We start from the raw sequence: 15,000 nt of genomic DNA on the forward strand, positions 1-15,000 counted from the left end.
ATACGGATGTGTATAATACAGGAAACTCCCGTTAAACTTTCCATCAAACTCCGGTAAACTCCCGAATTGTACCATCACACCCACGCCCCTGATCACACCTGTATATTACCGTATATTACTATGCCTGCTAAACTCGAGGTTCACGGGCAAATCTAGTGCCCATAATTGCCCGTTAACAACTCTTTTCACGCAGTCTACCTTCATATAATTGGTCCTCACTAATGTTCATGATAAAATACCACAATTATGTCCTACTCAGTCTGTGTCTCATGGGAGAGCTGTGGGCAGTTCAGACACCCGTCTACCAGTGACATCATCGATGGGGAATCGGAATAGGAACTGCAGGCTCTCTATTCCTGAAAAGTTGCAATAGCGATAATGGAAGCCATCGTTCTCACGATAATAATAATCTAAATATGTTTTTCAAAGAATCTTGTTTAACCCATTCTGACCGGGCACCCATTTTGGTGTCAGCATCATGTTATGCTTTAGCTATTTAAAAATAGCAGATCTACAAGCTCATATCGCGCCACCGAGTGGCGCGATACGAGCTTGTAGGTCTGCTATCTTTGAAAAATCGAAAAGCGACTGACATTTTTAGAATCTGATCTCAGGTCAGAATGGGTTCATCAGACCAGTGTGTGTCCGGCGGAAACCTCGTATGAATCTGATCTCAGGTCAGAATGGGTTAAAAAACAATCTGCCTAATGATGATGTCACTGGTGGACGGGTCTCTGAACTGCCCACAGCCCTCCTATGAGACACAGACTGAGTAGAAAAAAAACGTGTGGTATTTCATCATGAACATTAGTGAGGACCAATTATATAAAGAGAAGTTGAAAAGTGACGAAGTGGTCCTTTAAGGTGCACTGTCCCGTGAATGTATACAGAAAAGTAAAGAAAAGTAAGTAAAGTCAGCTGCTATTCATTTGACATAACTCAATAGGCGTTTGTGTGAGCGTGTTAGTTTGTGTCTTCAGCGTTTTGTGCTGTAGATGTGTTAACAAGGAGACCCTTTTCAAGATTCAAAAATATCTCTCGCAAGCGGTTGCCAGGAAACCAGAAACGTTAACAAAGTCTACTTTTCTCTGAAGCGCAGCATAACTAATTGCATCATATTTAGTCACTGAAGGGAATTAAGAGAATAATTAGTGTCATTACAAGCGCTGCAGTCGATCACCTCGCAGTGTTTCATGTGTGGAGGATTATGTGGCCAACAGTCTGTTGAGCACTTCCTTCGTCCGTCATTTACAGTTATTCATAATGTCCATTGAAGATCATCTTTTCTGTTATAAAAAGCTCATACTGTTAATGGCAGGAAGAGCTACGGTCAGAGAATGGATAATTGGATTCTTCTTTGCATATCACGGCGTGTTTCGAGCTAGTAGACCTGCTTTTTTTACGCTGTAGTATGATCAAGCCAATTTAGTTTTGGAATTGGGCTACGTTAACTTTGATTAATTCTCATGGTGACAATTTGTTCTCTGCATTTAACCCTGCTACTGTATCAGGAGCAGGGAACTAGACTAGGGGTTTAGTTAATCAAACTAATTGATTCATAAACTGTCCCTATTTGGAGCATTGGAGCAGACTCTTATTATAATTTTTATCCCACAATTTTGCAACCCATTTTTTCAATTATGTAATCCTGGGCGCTACACTTCCTCTGCCAACCTGGGAGGGCAGCGGACTGACCTCATGCTTCCTTCTATGCATGAGTAGTCCAAGCTGCTTCTTTTCACCTGACAGGGGGGGGAGTTTCCCTGGCCGGACGTAGCGCCTGGAAGGAACACGTTTTTGGGGGCAGACTCTACATAACATTCAGGAGTAGGGCTGCCATGTCAAGAAGAGTTTCAAATAAGGGACATTTCCGGGTCAAGTTTAATTGCATTCTCCAACAAAAGTTGCTGGTGTAATAGGCGTATAGTTGTTGTTTTTTTTTCCCCTTCCAGAAGTGATTTGAAACCAATCAGAACTAACTATGATAACTGACTGTCACCAGAAACCAGAGACATGTTTTGAATTTAATTTGTGGTAGCCCACCTCCTGTATCGGGTAATATTTTGCACACACCACAGGCACGGAGAAAGGCTGTTTCCGTATATATGCAGTATATACCAGATCTCCAACTGCAAAGTGAACTGAGCCCGTCTCACACAAACAAACAAACCAGACAGCCTGTCTGGTTTGCCTGCATGGTTTGTCTGCGCATCATGCGAGTGGTTGAGTGGACAAAACTTCTCTCCGTTGAATAAATAAACACTGAACGCATGGATTACGCTGGCCGTGCGTGCAGCAAGTGAATGACTGAGGATCATCGCTGTATTTCTTCCACGACCCCAAAACACGGAACAAAGTGCGTCTTTTAGATTCCAAAAAACAATCCCGTATTTTAACACTATTCAGGATGTGTAGTTCCAGACTATATAGCATTCAGGATAGTTCCAGACTCTATATAGCATTCAGGATAGTTCCAGACTCTATATAGCATTCAGGTGTAGTCCCAGACTGTATAGCATTCAGGATAGTTCCAGACTCTATATAGCATTCAGGTTAGTTCCAGACTCTATATAGCATTCAGGATAGTTCCAGACTCTATATAGCATTCAGGATAGTTCCAGACTCTATATAGCATTCAGGATAGTTCCAGACTCTATATAGCATTCAGGTGTAGTCCCAGACTGTATAGCATTCAGGATAGTTCCAGACTCTATATAGCATTCAGGATAGTTCCAGACTCTATATAGCATTCAGGATAGTTCCAGACTCTATATAGCATTCAGGATAGTTCCAGACTCTATATAGCATTCAGGATAGTTCCAGAATCTATATAGCATTCAGGATAGTTCCAGACTCTATTATATAGCATTCAGAGCTTGTGTAATAGTTGTCTACACGAGACTAGGGAGGCACATTAAGGAACATCTCACCTGTCCAGCCAACATCTCGTACAGCAGCACTCCATACGCCCACCAGTCCACTGACTTCCCATACGGCTGGTAGGCTATGATCTGGTGGAGCACAGAACAACCATGGTGGTTAACACAAATACGCACGCACGCACGCACGCACGCACGCACGCACGCACGCACGCACGCACGCACGCACGCACACACGCACGCACGCACGCACGCACCTATACACTGGTGAGAACAGTGACATTATAGTAGCACGGTGCAGCGCCAGTAGTCTCATCAGAAACATTAAACACAGAGGACTATTTTTAGCTGCCCTTTCTGCGGCTATTCAAAGTACCAACCCACACACACAGGCGTGTGCACACACACACACACACACACACACACACACGCACACGCACACAGGCACACGCACAACCAATCATTGCAGCTGTGATCATGATAATTTACATCCTGATAAAAATACATCTATAGATAAAAATAATTTTAGAGCTACAACCATAGCAACTAACAAGATGTTAGTAACAGAAACACACAAATGCACACACGGCATGACACCCCCCCCCCCACACACACACACACACACACACACACACACACTGTGCACGCAGGCACACACACACACACACCATCATCCAATAAAATCCCACGCACCACTTGGCTTCATTCTAAGCTGTATATAGCAGACGTAGAGAGCTTCTTTGTGTAAAGTGTTACCAAGTACGGTCTCAGAGAGATGTGACTTTGTGGTGTATATTATATTATTAACTCCATATTACCTCCCACCATACAGTGTGTTGTTGTAGTGTTCACAACCAGCAGCACCCAACTACTCTGACAACAGCACGCACGCACGCACGCACGCACGCACGCACGCACTCACGCACGCACGCACGCACGCACGCACGCACGCACGCACGCACGCACGCACTATAATAGTGAGAGAAAAGTATCTACTTTTAATATAATGGACTAGAACAAAAACATTGTATTGCATTATAATAGAATGCATTGTTGAAGAATGATCGCTGCTAGTAGCTGTATTGTATACACACACATGTGAAAATAACCTTGGAGGATGAGTAGCCTATATATATAGGCCTTGTCCTGTTGTAAATGGTCCAAGGCGCTTTACGTATAGATTGTGCGTCAATTCACCCACACATTCATACCCCGATGGCAGGGGACCATGCAAGGCACCAACCTGCACATCGGGAGCAATTAGGGGTTCAGAGTCTTGCTCAAGGACACTTCGACACTAACTCTGGGGGAGCCCACAGGGTTCGAACTGGCATACCTTGCGGTTACCATCCAGCCACTCTACCCCCTGAGCCACCGCCACCCCCTGTTGTGTTGCCCCTGAATATGCGTGTGTGTGTGTGTGTGCGACTGTACGTGTGTGTGTGTGTGTGTGTGTGTGTGTGTGCGTGCGTGCCGTGCATGCGCGTGTCTCACGTCACCTCCGGCGCGATGTAGTCGGGGGTCCCGCAGAAGGTGCGCGTGCTCATTCCCTCGTACATGTTCTCTTTACACATGCCAAAGTCTGCGATCTTGATGTGACCCTCCGAGTCCAGCATCACGTTGTCCAGCTTCAGATCCCTGTGGCGCGCACACGCACAAGCGCACACGCACACACACACACACACACACACACACACACACACACACACACACACACACACACACACACACACACACACACACACACACACACACACACACACACACACACACACACACACACACACACACACACACACACAATAAAAAATAATTATATATACCAAGTCATTCTTTACCAAAGTAATACAATGTTGTCAGAATGTGAGGGGTTGAGTGTCTTGCTTGACACATGTGTGAGCTTGTAAATTATAATTATTTTGTAGACATTTTTGTTCTATTTCTGTGTTGTCTCTATTATGACATGCCCAGAAGGTTGTTGTGATCAAAGTACCAAAATCCTTTCTTTCTCTTCTATAGATGTATTTGGTCCCTCCCTCTCCCCCTCCCTCCCTCCCTCCCTCCCTCCCTCTCTCCCTCTCCCCCTCTCTCTCCCTCCCTCCCCCTCTCTCTCTCTCTCTCTCTCTCTCTCCCTCCCTCCCTCCCTCCCTCCCTCCCTCCCTCCCTCTCTCTCTCTCTCCCTCCCTCCCTCCCTCCCTCTCTCTCTCTCCCTCCCTCCCTCCCTCTCTCTCCCACTCTCCCTCCCTCTCTCTCTCTCCCACTCTCCCACCCTCCCTCCCTCCCTCCCTCTCTCTCTCCCTTCCACCCTCCCTCCCACCCTCTCTCCCTCCCTCCCTCCCTCTCTCTCCCACTCTCCCTCCCTCTCTCTCTCTCCCACCCTCCCTCCCTCCCTCTCTCTCTCTCCCTTCCACCCTCCCTCCCACCCTCTCTCTCTCCCTCTCTCTCTCTCACCCTCCCTCCCTCTCCCCCTCTCTCTCCTTTCCACCCTCCCTCTCCCCCTCTCTCTCCCTTCCACCCTCCCTCCCACCCTCTCTCTCTCTCACCCTCCCTCCCTCTCCCCCTCTCTCTCCTTTCCACCCTCCCTCCCTCCCTCTCTCTCCCTCCATCTCTCAAAATAGGTTTTTCTATCAGTCTTGCAGTGATCTGCTTTGTCCACTACTTTCCTGCCCATTCATCCGTGCAGTCTCTCTCTCTCTCTCTCTCTCTCTCTCTCTCTCTCTCTCTCTCTCTCTCTCTCTCTCTCTCTCTCTGTTGTGCCATCCGCCCTTCAATCTCCTCCAGCTCCATTCCCCATCTACTGTATATCTTCTTATTCCCCATCTACTGTATATCTTCTTATTCCCCATCTACTGTATATCTTCTTATTCTCCCAGATGGACCTCTTCTATCTCGCCCTTCTTTTCATCACATCACTTCCATCGTCGGGTCCTATATGCATGCTTTTTTCTTCCATTCTCTTTTGTTTGCAGGAAACATTTACTCCATTTTTACAGACTTTGCCCTTTTCATAAAGTATAGAATTTACTATTATTATTAATAGGCTGACAAATACGTTCATTGACCTTCCTTCTTCTGAGTCTGAGATTCACAGCGGCTGGCTGTATAGCTGTGAGGTATAATAGGCAGACTGTTGCCTCCCACAGTTTTCAAATGTTTCCAGTCATACAGTCTGGGGCAACGGAAGCTATGACCACGAGTAAAATATAAAGCCGAGGTGAAGCCTCCTCCGCCCCACTTCCGTTTATAGTCTCTACAGTCGCGCACATTCATCCTAATCTAGGCATACAGTGACGTAGAGTCTGTGCCGGGGGGGCAGGGCCCCCATGAGGAATTGGCTGTCCCTTTTACACATGCAGATCAGGCATTGAAATGTTAATCTGGGTGCTTGTTTTCACCTGCCGCAGGTATGGGTATGCTGTAATCTGTTTAGGCTACTTGTTCACAATATGAAACCACCACCAGCAAGAACACCCAGGCTGGCAACAGCGTTGAAACCTTCCGCCGTCCCAGCGACAGTTCCACTGAAACCTGCCGAGGCGGACAGGACTATAGCCTGCAATCATGGCATTTGAACATGCTCTTCTGTTTATAAACTAAACAAATAAGTGTTTAGAACCTAAACGCTTGGGTTTAGCGTTAAACGAAAAAACTAGAAAAAGTGCCCTTCTGGGCACAGGTCTCCACCAGGATGAGCAGATGTGAAGAATTCCAGGCAAAGGTTTTTCCTTGGCCTCTAGGGAGTTGGCATACAAAGTTATCCACAGATCCGTGCAGTTAGAGGTAAAACACTTTTCGGCTAGTTATAGCGCCACCTTGAGGCTGAGTTGAAATTGTTCATGTGGCATTTCGTCCTCGGCCTAGTGGGAATGTGGGTGCACAATTTCACGGAAATCACGCAATGTGTTCATGATTTGCAGCATTTTGTTTGAAACTGAGCACTCCTGTGAACTTTGGAAGCCAATCTTAACCAATGAGGATGGAGTCTGAGGAATCTGAAAGGCCGGTTTCGTTGAATAGCTCTAGAGAGACTGTGTACCAATTTGCGTGATGTTTGGACAAAACCTGTAGGTGTACTGTGCAAAAACTTGTTTTGCACAAAGCGGCCTCCTGGTGGCGCTATAACAGGCCGTTCTGGAAAGTTTGGGGCAGAGGTTCATCGTTGGCATCCAGGGAGTGTGTGTGCAAAATTTGGCATCGACGGGGTTAACGGTGGCCGAGATTAGCTGCTCACGGACACACTGACGGACACACACACACACACACGGACGGACACACACACGGACGGACGGACGGACGGACGGACGGAGTGCAAAACATACTCTCCCCCCATGCCTTCGGCCTGGTGGAGACAAAAAACATGACGATTATAAAAACATTTAGTCTCTGTAGGCATACATACTGTAGCTTGCTGCTCCCTCTCCTCCATGGTCACTCACCTGTAAACGACTCCCTTCCGGTGGAGGAAGAACAGGCCCACGGCGATCTCTGCAGCGTAGAACCTGCAGGCGTGGAACACAGATTGATGATAACGGTACAGCGTGTGTTACGGTACAGTATGTTTATGTGTACCCATGTGATAACGGTACGGCGTGTGTTATGGTATAGTATGTTTATGTGTACCCATGTGAGCATGGGGTGTTCTTATGATAACGGTACAGCGTGTGTTATGGTACAGTATGTTTATGTGTACCCATGATGATAACGGTACAGCGTGTGTTACGGTACAGTATGTTTATGTGTACCCATGTGATAACGGTACAGCGTGTGTTACGGTACAGTATGTTTATGTGTACCCATGTGATAACGGTACAGCGTGTGTTATGGTATACAGTATGTTTATGTGATAACGGTACAGCGTGTGTTATGGTATAGTATGTTTATGTGTACCCATGTGAGCATGGGGTGTTCTTACACAGCCTGAGGCTCCTTGAACTTGCCCACGCGTTGGATGTGGTACATCAGGTCCCCTCCGTTAATGTACTCCATCACAAAGTACAGTCGGTCCTGGAAGGCAAGGAACATTAGAACACAATGGCTGTCTTAATACAGACGAGGAACATTAGAACACAATGGCTGTCTTAACCCTTGTACTGCCAATCCCAATTTTTTTGTTTGGGTAACAAATTGGCATATTTTTAATTCATCGTTTTAACATACAAGAAAGATCTGGTGGTTTGAAGAGATGTTTTCTTTTCTTTTTTTCATTCCTAGTGTATTCTCTCGAATTGCCACCAGATGGCGGGAAAGCACCATTATGCTGATTTTGGCCAAAATAGACGGATCTTCCTAAGTCACTTCCGGTTCAACGATCAACAACATCCGGCAGTATTTTGACCCTAGTCACTAGCTTGGCTGGTCCGGATTGCTAAGCTAATGCTATATTTTTCATATCTAAGTCAATTTACCTCAAATCAACCCCAAAACATCGCAAAATATCAATTTTTTTACAGCGACGCACATAGAGACGGTGCGCGTGCACGATAGACAAACAACAACCACATAGTGTACATACCACAGTCTGGAAGCAGGAGTGCAGCATGGTCAGGAAGGGAGGCTTGTCCCTCTGGGCCAGGACTCTCTTCTCCACCATGGTACACTCCACGTCGTCGTCCTGGATCACCACGTCCTTCTTCAGGATCTTGACGGCGTACAGCTCCTCTGTGGACTTCATCTCCGCCAGCATCACCTGCATGGGGGCGGCGGAGGCAGAGAATGAATGCCTATACGGGTACGTACTGGACACAGCGGAGATGGTGTCTCAGCGTGCGTGCGCGTGTGTGCATGCGTGCGTGCGTTTAAGAGGGCTCATCTGGTATAAGAGTGCATAGTGCATCCAGTACCACATTTGTAAATAAGGCTACAGTCATTCCCACAGATCTCCCGTCTCTTTCCTGTCTCTGTTCACTGTCTCTGTTAAAAACAAAAACCGAAATGGCCACAAAACAAACATCTCATAGACTTTACACCAGAATTTACATGAGTTGATTACGCACCATTGGACAAAGATGTCCTTGGTAGAATTCTATCCGATATCAACAAAATAAAAGACCTCTTTACCTATAGTCCATCTCACATTGATCACCTTGTTGATATATAGTGTCACAGGCTCGCTTCAAACGACACTTGACTCTGTTGCTCTACAGAGAAAGAAAGCAATGAAGCAACAGAGGCTAGCCCATAGCATAGCCCATAAGAGAGCGTTTGCAAGATGCCTAAATTGTAAACTGTAAGTTGGTGTGCGGTGGTCTCATGAGCATCATGTAGTGTTGTGTGTGGTGGTCTCATGTCCGTATACATGGGCAAACGTTGTCCGATGGTGTCCGTGGCCATTGGACAATTGGTCGTGTCCGTGGCAAATGTTTGATTTTGTTTTACACACCATTATAATGTTCTTAATTTTGATCACAAGACCCGATTACTGAATGTCAAGTGTCCAGGTTTTCTTCAGAATATGTATGACAATCACTATGGCACATTCGGAGTCCACTATAGTCTAGTACTAGTGGTTCTCAAGTGTTTTATTCGAAAAGTTCCAATGGAACCAAATGGACCCGTTAAGGGTGCATTTGGCCATCGTTATGGTCATTCAGGGCTCTCTATTCACGTGTTTATGGTAATATTATTGTCCAAAAATGGAATGTTGACAACAAAATGTCCACCACAAGACACACCATGGCGATGACCACTGAGCATCATGCAGTGGTGTGTGCTGCGCGGTGCGGTGGTCTCATGGTCTCATGCAGTGGTGTGTGCTGTGCGGTGCGGTGGTCTCACGGTCTCCACTGAGCATCATGCAGTGGTGTGTGCGGTGCGGTGCGGTGGTCTCACGGTCTCACCTTGCCGAAGCTGCCCTTCCCGAGCAGGGCCAGGAAGTGGAAGTCGCCGAGGCGAACCCGGTCCGTGTTCCCCGACGGAGGCACGCTGAAGCGCCGGTGGTCCGACGGCGTGATCACCTTCTTCCCGTGGCCGAACTTGGCTTTCTGCGTGGCGGGGTGCGACACGGGGACACGTAGACGCGCACCGCGGTTAGAACAACACATCCTATAGACTGGAGTCAAGGTCAAGGTATATAGGCTATATATACTGCTGGAATATGCATCCTATACAACAGTGGTTCCCAAAGTGGGGGGGGGTCCGGGCACTTAGCTAAATTAGAGAAAGTTAGGAACGAAGGGGCAGCAGTGGCCGAACGGTTTGCGGAGCGGTCTTGATATCGGAAAGGTCGCTAGTTCGAGAGCGTACAAATGGAACCAAATGGACCCTATAACAGGTCCATTTGGTTCCATTTGTACACTCTCAAGAGTTAAATTAACAGTGGTTTTACAATATAAATTGGGATAGAAATGCCATTAAATAATGTAGGTGAAACTGTGGGTCCACAAAATTAATATGTTTCAGAATCACTGCTAGAGTCGTACAAATCCTCCCTTATCGTGCGGTCACTGGCATGTGTTTTCAAATGGGGGGTCCGTGGCCTAATAAATGTTGATTTGGGGGTCCTTGACACAGAAAAGTTTGGGAACCACTATCCTATACAACACATTAGGGCCGGGCGATATTAGATCCATGCCGTGTGTCTCTAGATGCTGTGATTGATTCTGGATATCGTAATACTGTATTGTCACGGCATATAGGCTACAGTACAGCATTGCATTTTCCCGGTTTGAATTGCTTATATGCGCCGTTTTATAGCCTACTTTCTTGAATTGTGAAAACGTTTCAAATATGCCGGAAATAGCAGCGCTATAAGCTCTGCAACGTTGTACATGTTGTGAACTGGTGGATCAGATGTTTTTGAGAAGTTTTGACATTATTCAACATGGCATTAAAATTATTGTCAGAATACGATCGTCACAATATCGACCTCAAGGTTTTTGATCGTCATATCGCCAAGCCCTGTTTTCTGTGACTTAATGCATTATAATAACACATCATACAGGGTTTAAAAGCTCAGTCCGCAGCATTCACAAGGAAAGCAAAGCCCATGAGGTGCTGTGCGTTTATGAGATAACTGTCCTATTATAATGATTGTTTTCAGATGGTTCACAAGATGAGTTTCCAGGGTCCTCATTCATAAATATGTTCTTGGATGTCTGTTCACATTAAATCTTGAGATATAAGATACGCAAGACAAAACAATTGTCGCTAAACATGTCATGTTGAGTTAATGTTTGCAAATTTGGAATCTCCCGTCTTGAATTGAAGACACACAAGTGTTTTTGAATATTGACTAATTACTTTTTACCTGTAAATAATAATCACATGCAAATTAGTTTGCTCATAGATGGACGTAGCAAGGAAGGACGCATGTTGTTGTGCCTGCAGTACCCAACATAACCAGCAGGACAACGTACAAGAACGTTAGGGGTTTCATTTGACTCCATGTCTACACTCTCAGAGTAAGAGACCCGTAAGGGTCCATTTGGAAGCAACAACACCTCAAGGAAACCCAGAGGGTCCCTGGACCCCACTTTCATTTAATTTCCCCTGCCTGTACTGGGCGTATAGATCTACGATCATTTCCACACGGAAATTATAGCTTTTATTGATTAGGCTATACGTACTTGACTTGTGTGTTTGTTTGTGTTATTGATTATAAGCAAGGCCCCAGGTGTGATGCCTGCCCTGCCCGCGAGAATGCAGGGAACACGTGAGCACATTCATTATTAGTGCAGCGTTTCTCAAAGCAAGCTAGCTTGATTCAAATTCAGATGGAGCAAAAATAGCAGATCTACAAGCTCAAAACGCGTCGCAGCACGACGCGTTTTGAGCTTGTAGATCTGCTATTTTTGTATACGGCAGTATATATGCCCTCTGGAGAACAGCGGCCTCGCCGTTCTCCAGTCTGAAATACTTCATTAGGAACAATCCCTTGAGATGATTCACCATCTCGTTGTTCAGTTTAAGCAATAATATTGCTCTAATATATTTGCTGTAATATTATTACATGAGAGGGTGTGGTTTAACGTGATCATTGCCACGACGGTGAGGCGGTCAGGACCGAGACGTAGTCGAGTTCCGCAAGCATCACTGAAGTGGCAATGATCACTTTAAACCACACCCTCAAGTGTAATATTGCAATTATACAACAGTTACCGGTACCCTTAAAACTAAGAAAATCGCTGAAAAAAAGGTATTTTTTTAACGACAGATGTAGTCACTATGACCACAAATGCCCCAAGAAACTATAGCTAGCCTAGCCACCGAGTTTGCTGCGCTCTGGGGAAACAGAGCAGCTGAATTCTTTGTTTTGATCAGGTGTGGAGTGCGTTTGAACCACGGCTATATAGAAGGCCGTTTCAACCAATCAGATTGCTTCCTCGAAACGACCTGTTGTATAATTAAACATAGTCTCTCAAGACAGACTGTTGACTCACGCCAAGGGGTTGCTGTTTTCCCGAATATTTGACGATTCTCAGATTGAGTTAAACATAACATACATGTCCAGGTCCCATTGTTGATGTCCAGAAACCCAGCGGTTTTGTCCACTCAACAAAAGAGAGCCCATCACGTCCAGTTTAGCTTAAAAGCAATCTAGAGCAGTGGTTTCCATGCAGTCAAGGTCCATTATTTTATTCACAGAAATACCTTTTGATGAGATTTAGCCCCTCAGACCCAAAACTTGTTTTAGAGTGTTTTGTTGTTTTGTTGAATAAGCTTTTGAGCGAAATGTTACAGCTCTCAAAGAGTTAAAGGTCTATTCAGTATTTAAGTCCGACGTCATTTTGTAGTGCTACGTTACGTCCGGGTCCAAGTGGCAAGCTCCCGTCCGCATCCCATTGTAAATAGAATATCTAAACGCGTGAATCTTTTTAAATCTTTTTTAAATTGACGTTATTTTTCAGAAAGGAAGCCATATAGGGTTAAAATGGGTCTTAATGCTTCCAACTCGAGTAGAATTATTAATGTTTTGTACAAGTGTCCGTGACAACAAAAATATATGATGTGGAGACAATAAAGACTATTATTATCATTATTATTGAAGGTGGCAACAGTCCATTTGCTCTGTAAAATATTTCGGGGGATATTTACAATGTGTGCAGGCTTGAGTATGTTGAATCTAGTTTGCATTAATGAGGATTTAGTTGACACAATCAAATAAAATGGCGATAGTATTCCATGTGGGGCAGACGGCCTGTCACAGACAGATTTTGGAGAGCAGCGCAGCTTTGTTGTTGCGAGGAAAGCGGTAAAATGAGACTTTCATGGTTGTTTTCGTCTCAGATTTAGTCCGACGGAGCGTCACAGTATAACTCCATGGGGACACAAAAGCGACACAAAAGTAGGACCCGGAAGTATCTCAGGAGGGGGCGCTCACGTCACAGCTAAAATACTGAATAAGGGTATACATTTGGTTACCAACTCTTTCATTAAAGTTTAACCGGGGACCACCTGGAACTCCCTCTAGGACCACTGGTGATCCCTGGACCACTGGTTGAGAACCCCTGATCTAGAGCAATGATTACTATTGTAATATATATGCAGTTTTAATTTTTAACAAAAAATAAGGTTTCTGTGGCCTGACTTTGATCTCGCCTGAGGCACGATTCAGCTTACCTAAAAACATTATGGCCTGCAGTAGTCTTGTCCAAAAGATGAATTACATTTAGTGTAATTTCTTCATTTCATATTAGTGCATTATGTCATTTGCACCAACACAAGGAGTTAACAACATGGCAGCATACAGACAGTTTAGAATCACATGGTTTTCATAAAAAAACAGACAAAAGATGCATTTCTACATGAACACAGAGTGAGCAGACACACACTGCAGTCTGACAGTTAGGACAGTGCTGCCACCGTGTGGAGAAATGTGGCATGCACACAGAGGATGTGTGTGTGTGTGTGTGTGTGCAGTTACACCACGCACGCACGCACGCACGCACGCACGCACGCACGCACGCACTATTGTGATATATATATTCCATTATATATTCACACAGAGTTAAGGGTGCGTCAGTGATTGGCCGTCCATGCGGTCATTCTATTGGTCCAGACTATAGCGACAGACAATAGAGGGCGGGCTGAAGACCACAGTATCAGCCAATGAGGAGCGGGTGCCAGACACTCCTGACCAATGACGGTGCATTGATGGTGGTGAGGATGGAGACTCAACCGCCTGAGTGCTCTACCAATTTACTAACAACGCTGTGTGTGTGTGTGTGTGTGTGTGTGTGTGTGTGTGTGTGTGTGTGTGTGTGTGTGTGTGTGTGTGACTGTGTGTGTGTGTGTGCGTGCGTGCGTGCGTACGTGCGTGCGTGCGTGCGTGCGTGCGTGCGTGCGTGCGTGCGTGCGTGCGTGCGTGCGTGCGTGCGTGCGTGCGTGCGTGCGTGCGTGAGTGAGTTTCTGTCTGTGCCACACCTGAACACAGTGGTGTATAGAACGACCGAGAGCCTTTGTTAGTAAATCTGATTCATTTGTGAATAAGCTCCACAAACAATCATCCTACTGGGTGAGAGAGAGACATGTATGGTGAACAGAGAGAGAGAGAGAGAGAGAGAGAGAGAGAGAGAGAGAGGGAGAGAGAGAGAGAGAGAGGGAGAGAGAGGGCTACCTTGAGATAGTGGATATTTAACTGGCAGGCCTATAGAAAGAGAGAGGGAAGAAAGAACTCGTCCGTTAGTCAAGTCGTCGACCGACTGTGTGTTCCGTAGAAGTGGTTTGGTCGACATAAGGAACAGTCCCGGAGGTGTTTGTAATGCCATTGTGTCCCATTGATGTTCGTTGTCTTGTACCTGCGGTAGCCGGCAGTATTTTAGAGAGTAGACTCGAGCAACAAGTCACCCGAACTGAATGAACCGAAGCTGCCATGAACAGATTTGTCCACTGGAGATTACATCAATGGATTATGTAAACATGAGAGACTAGCCCAGTTTATATTATACAGACAGGACAGTTAACCATTTTGGACTGAGGTCGATTAACCCATTCTGACCTGAGATCATATTCTAAAAGTGTCTTAGGTTTTTCAAAAATAGCAGATCTACAAGCTCGCAGATCTACAAGCTCGTATCGCGCCACCGAGTGGCGCGATACGAGCTTGTAGATCTGCTATTTTTCAATAGCTAAAGCATAACATGATGCCGACACCAAAATGGGTGCCCGTTCAGAATGGGTTAAA

General features: G+C 45.7%; 1 protein-coding gene across 1 annotated transcript in view; it reads right to left on the reverse strand.

Moving 5' to 3' along the window:
• The window catches only part of prkcab (protein kinase C, alpha, b), a gene marked incomplete at its 5' end in the record, with an annotated part of 225,968 nt that overhangs the window by 10,769 nt on the left and 200,199 nt on the right, over positions 1–15,000 (reverse strand). Inside the window, 6 exons of the mRNA XM_083779270.1 lie at positions 2,931–3,011; positions 4,379–4,517; positions 7,316–7,378; positions 7,792–7,883; positions 8,392–8,565; positions 9,716–9,859. Coding sequence (XP_083635396.1) covers positions 2,931–3,011; positions 4,379–4,517; positions 7,316–7,378; positions 7,792–7,883; positions 8,392–8,565; positions 9,716–9,859 — 693 coding nt within the window. The remainder of the gene's footprint in view (positions 1–2,930; positions 3,012–4,378; positions 4,518–7,315; positions 7,379–7,791; positions 7,884–8,391; positions 8,566–9,715; positions 9,860–15,000) is intronic.

The sequence above is a fragment of the Protomyctophum parallelum genome, assembly GCF_964188405.1.
Source record: "Protomyctophum parallelum genome assembly, chromosome: 13".
Classification (NCBI taxonomy): domain Eukaryota; kingdom Metazoa; phylum Chordata; class Actinopteri; order Myctophiformes; family Myctophidae; genus Protomyctophum; species Protomyctophum parallelum.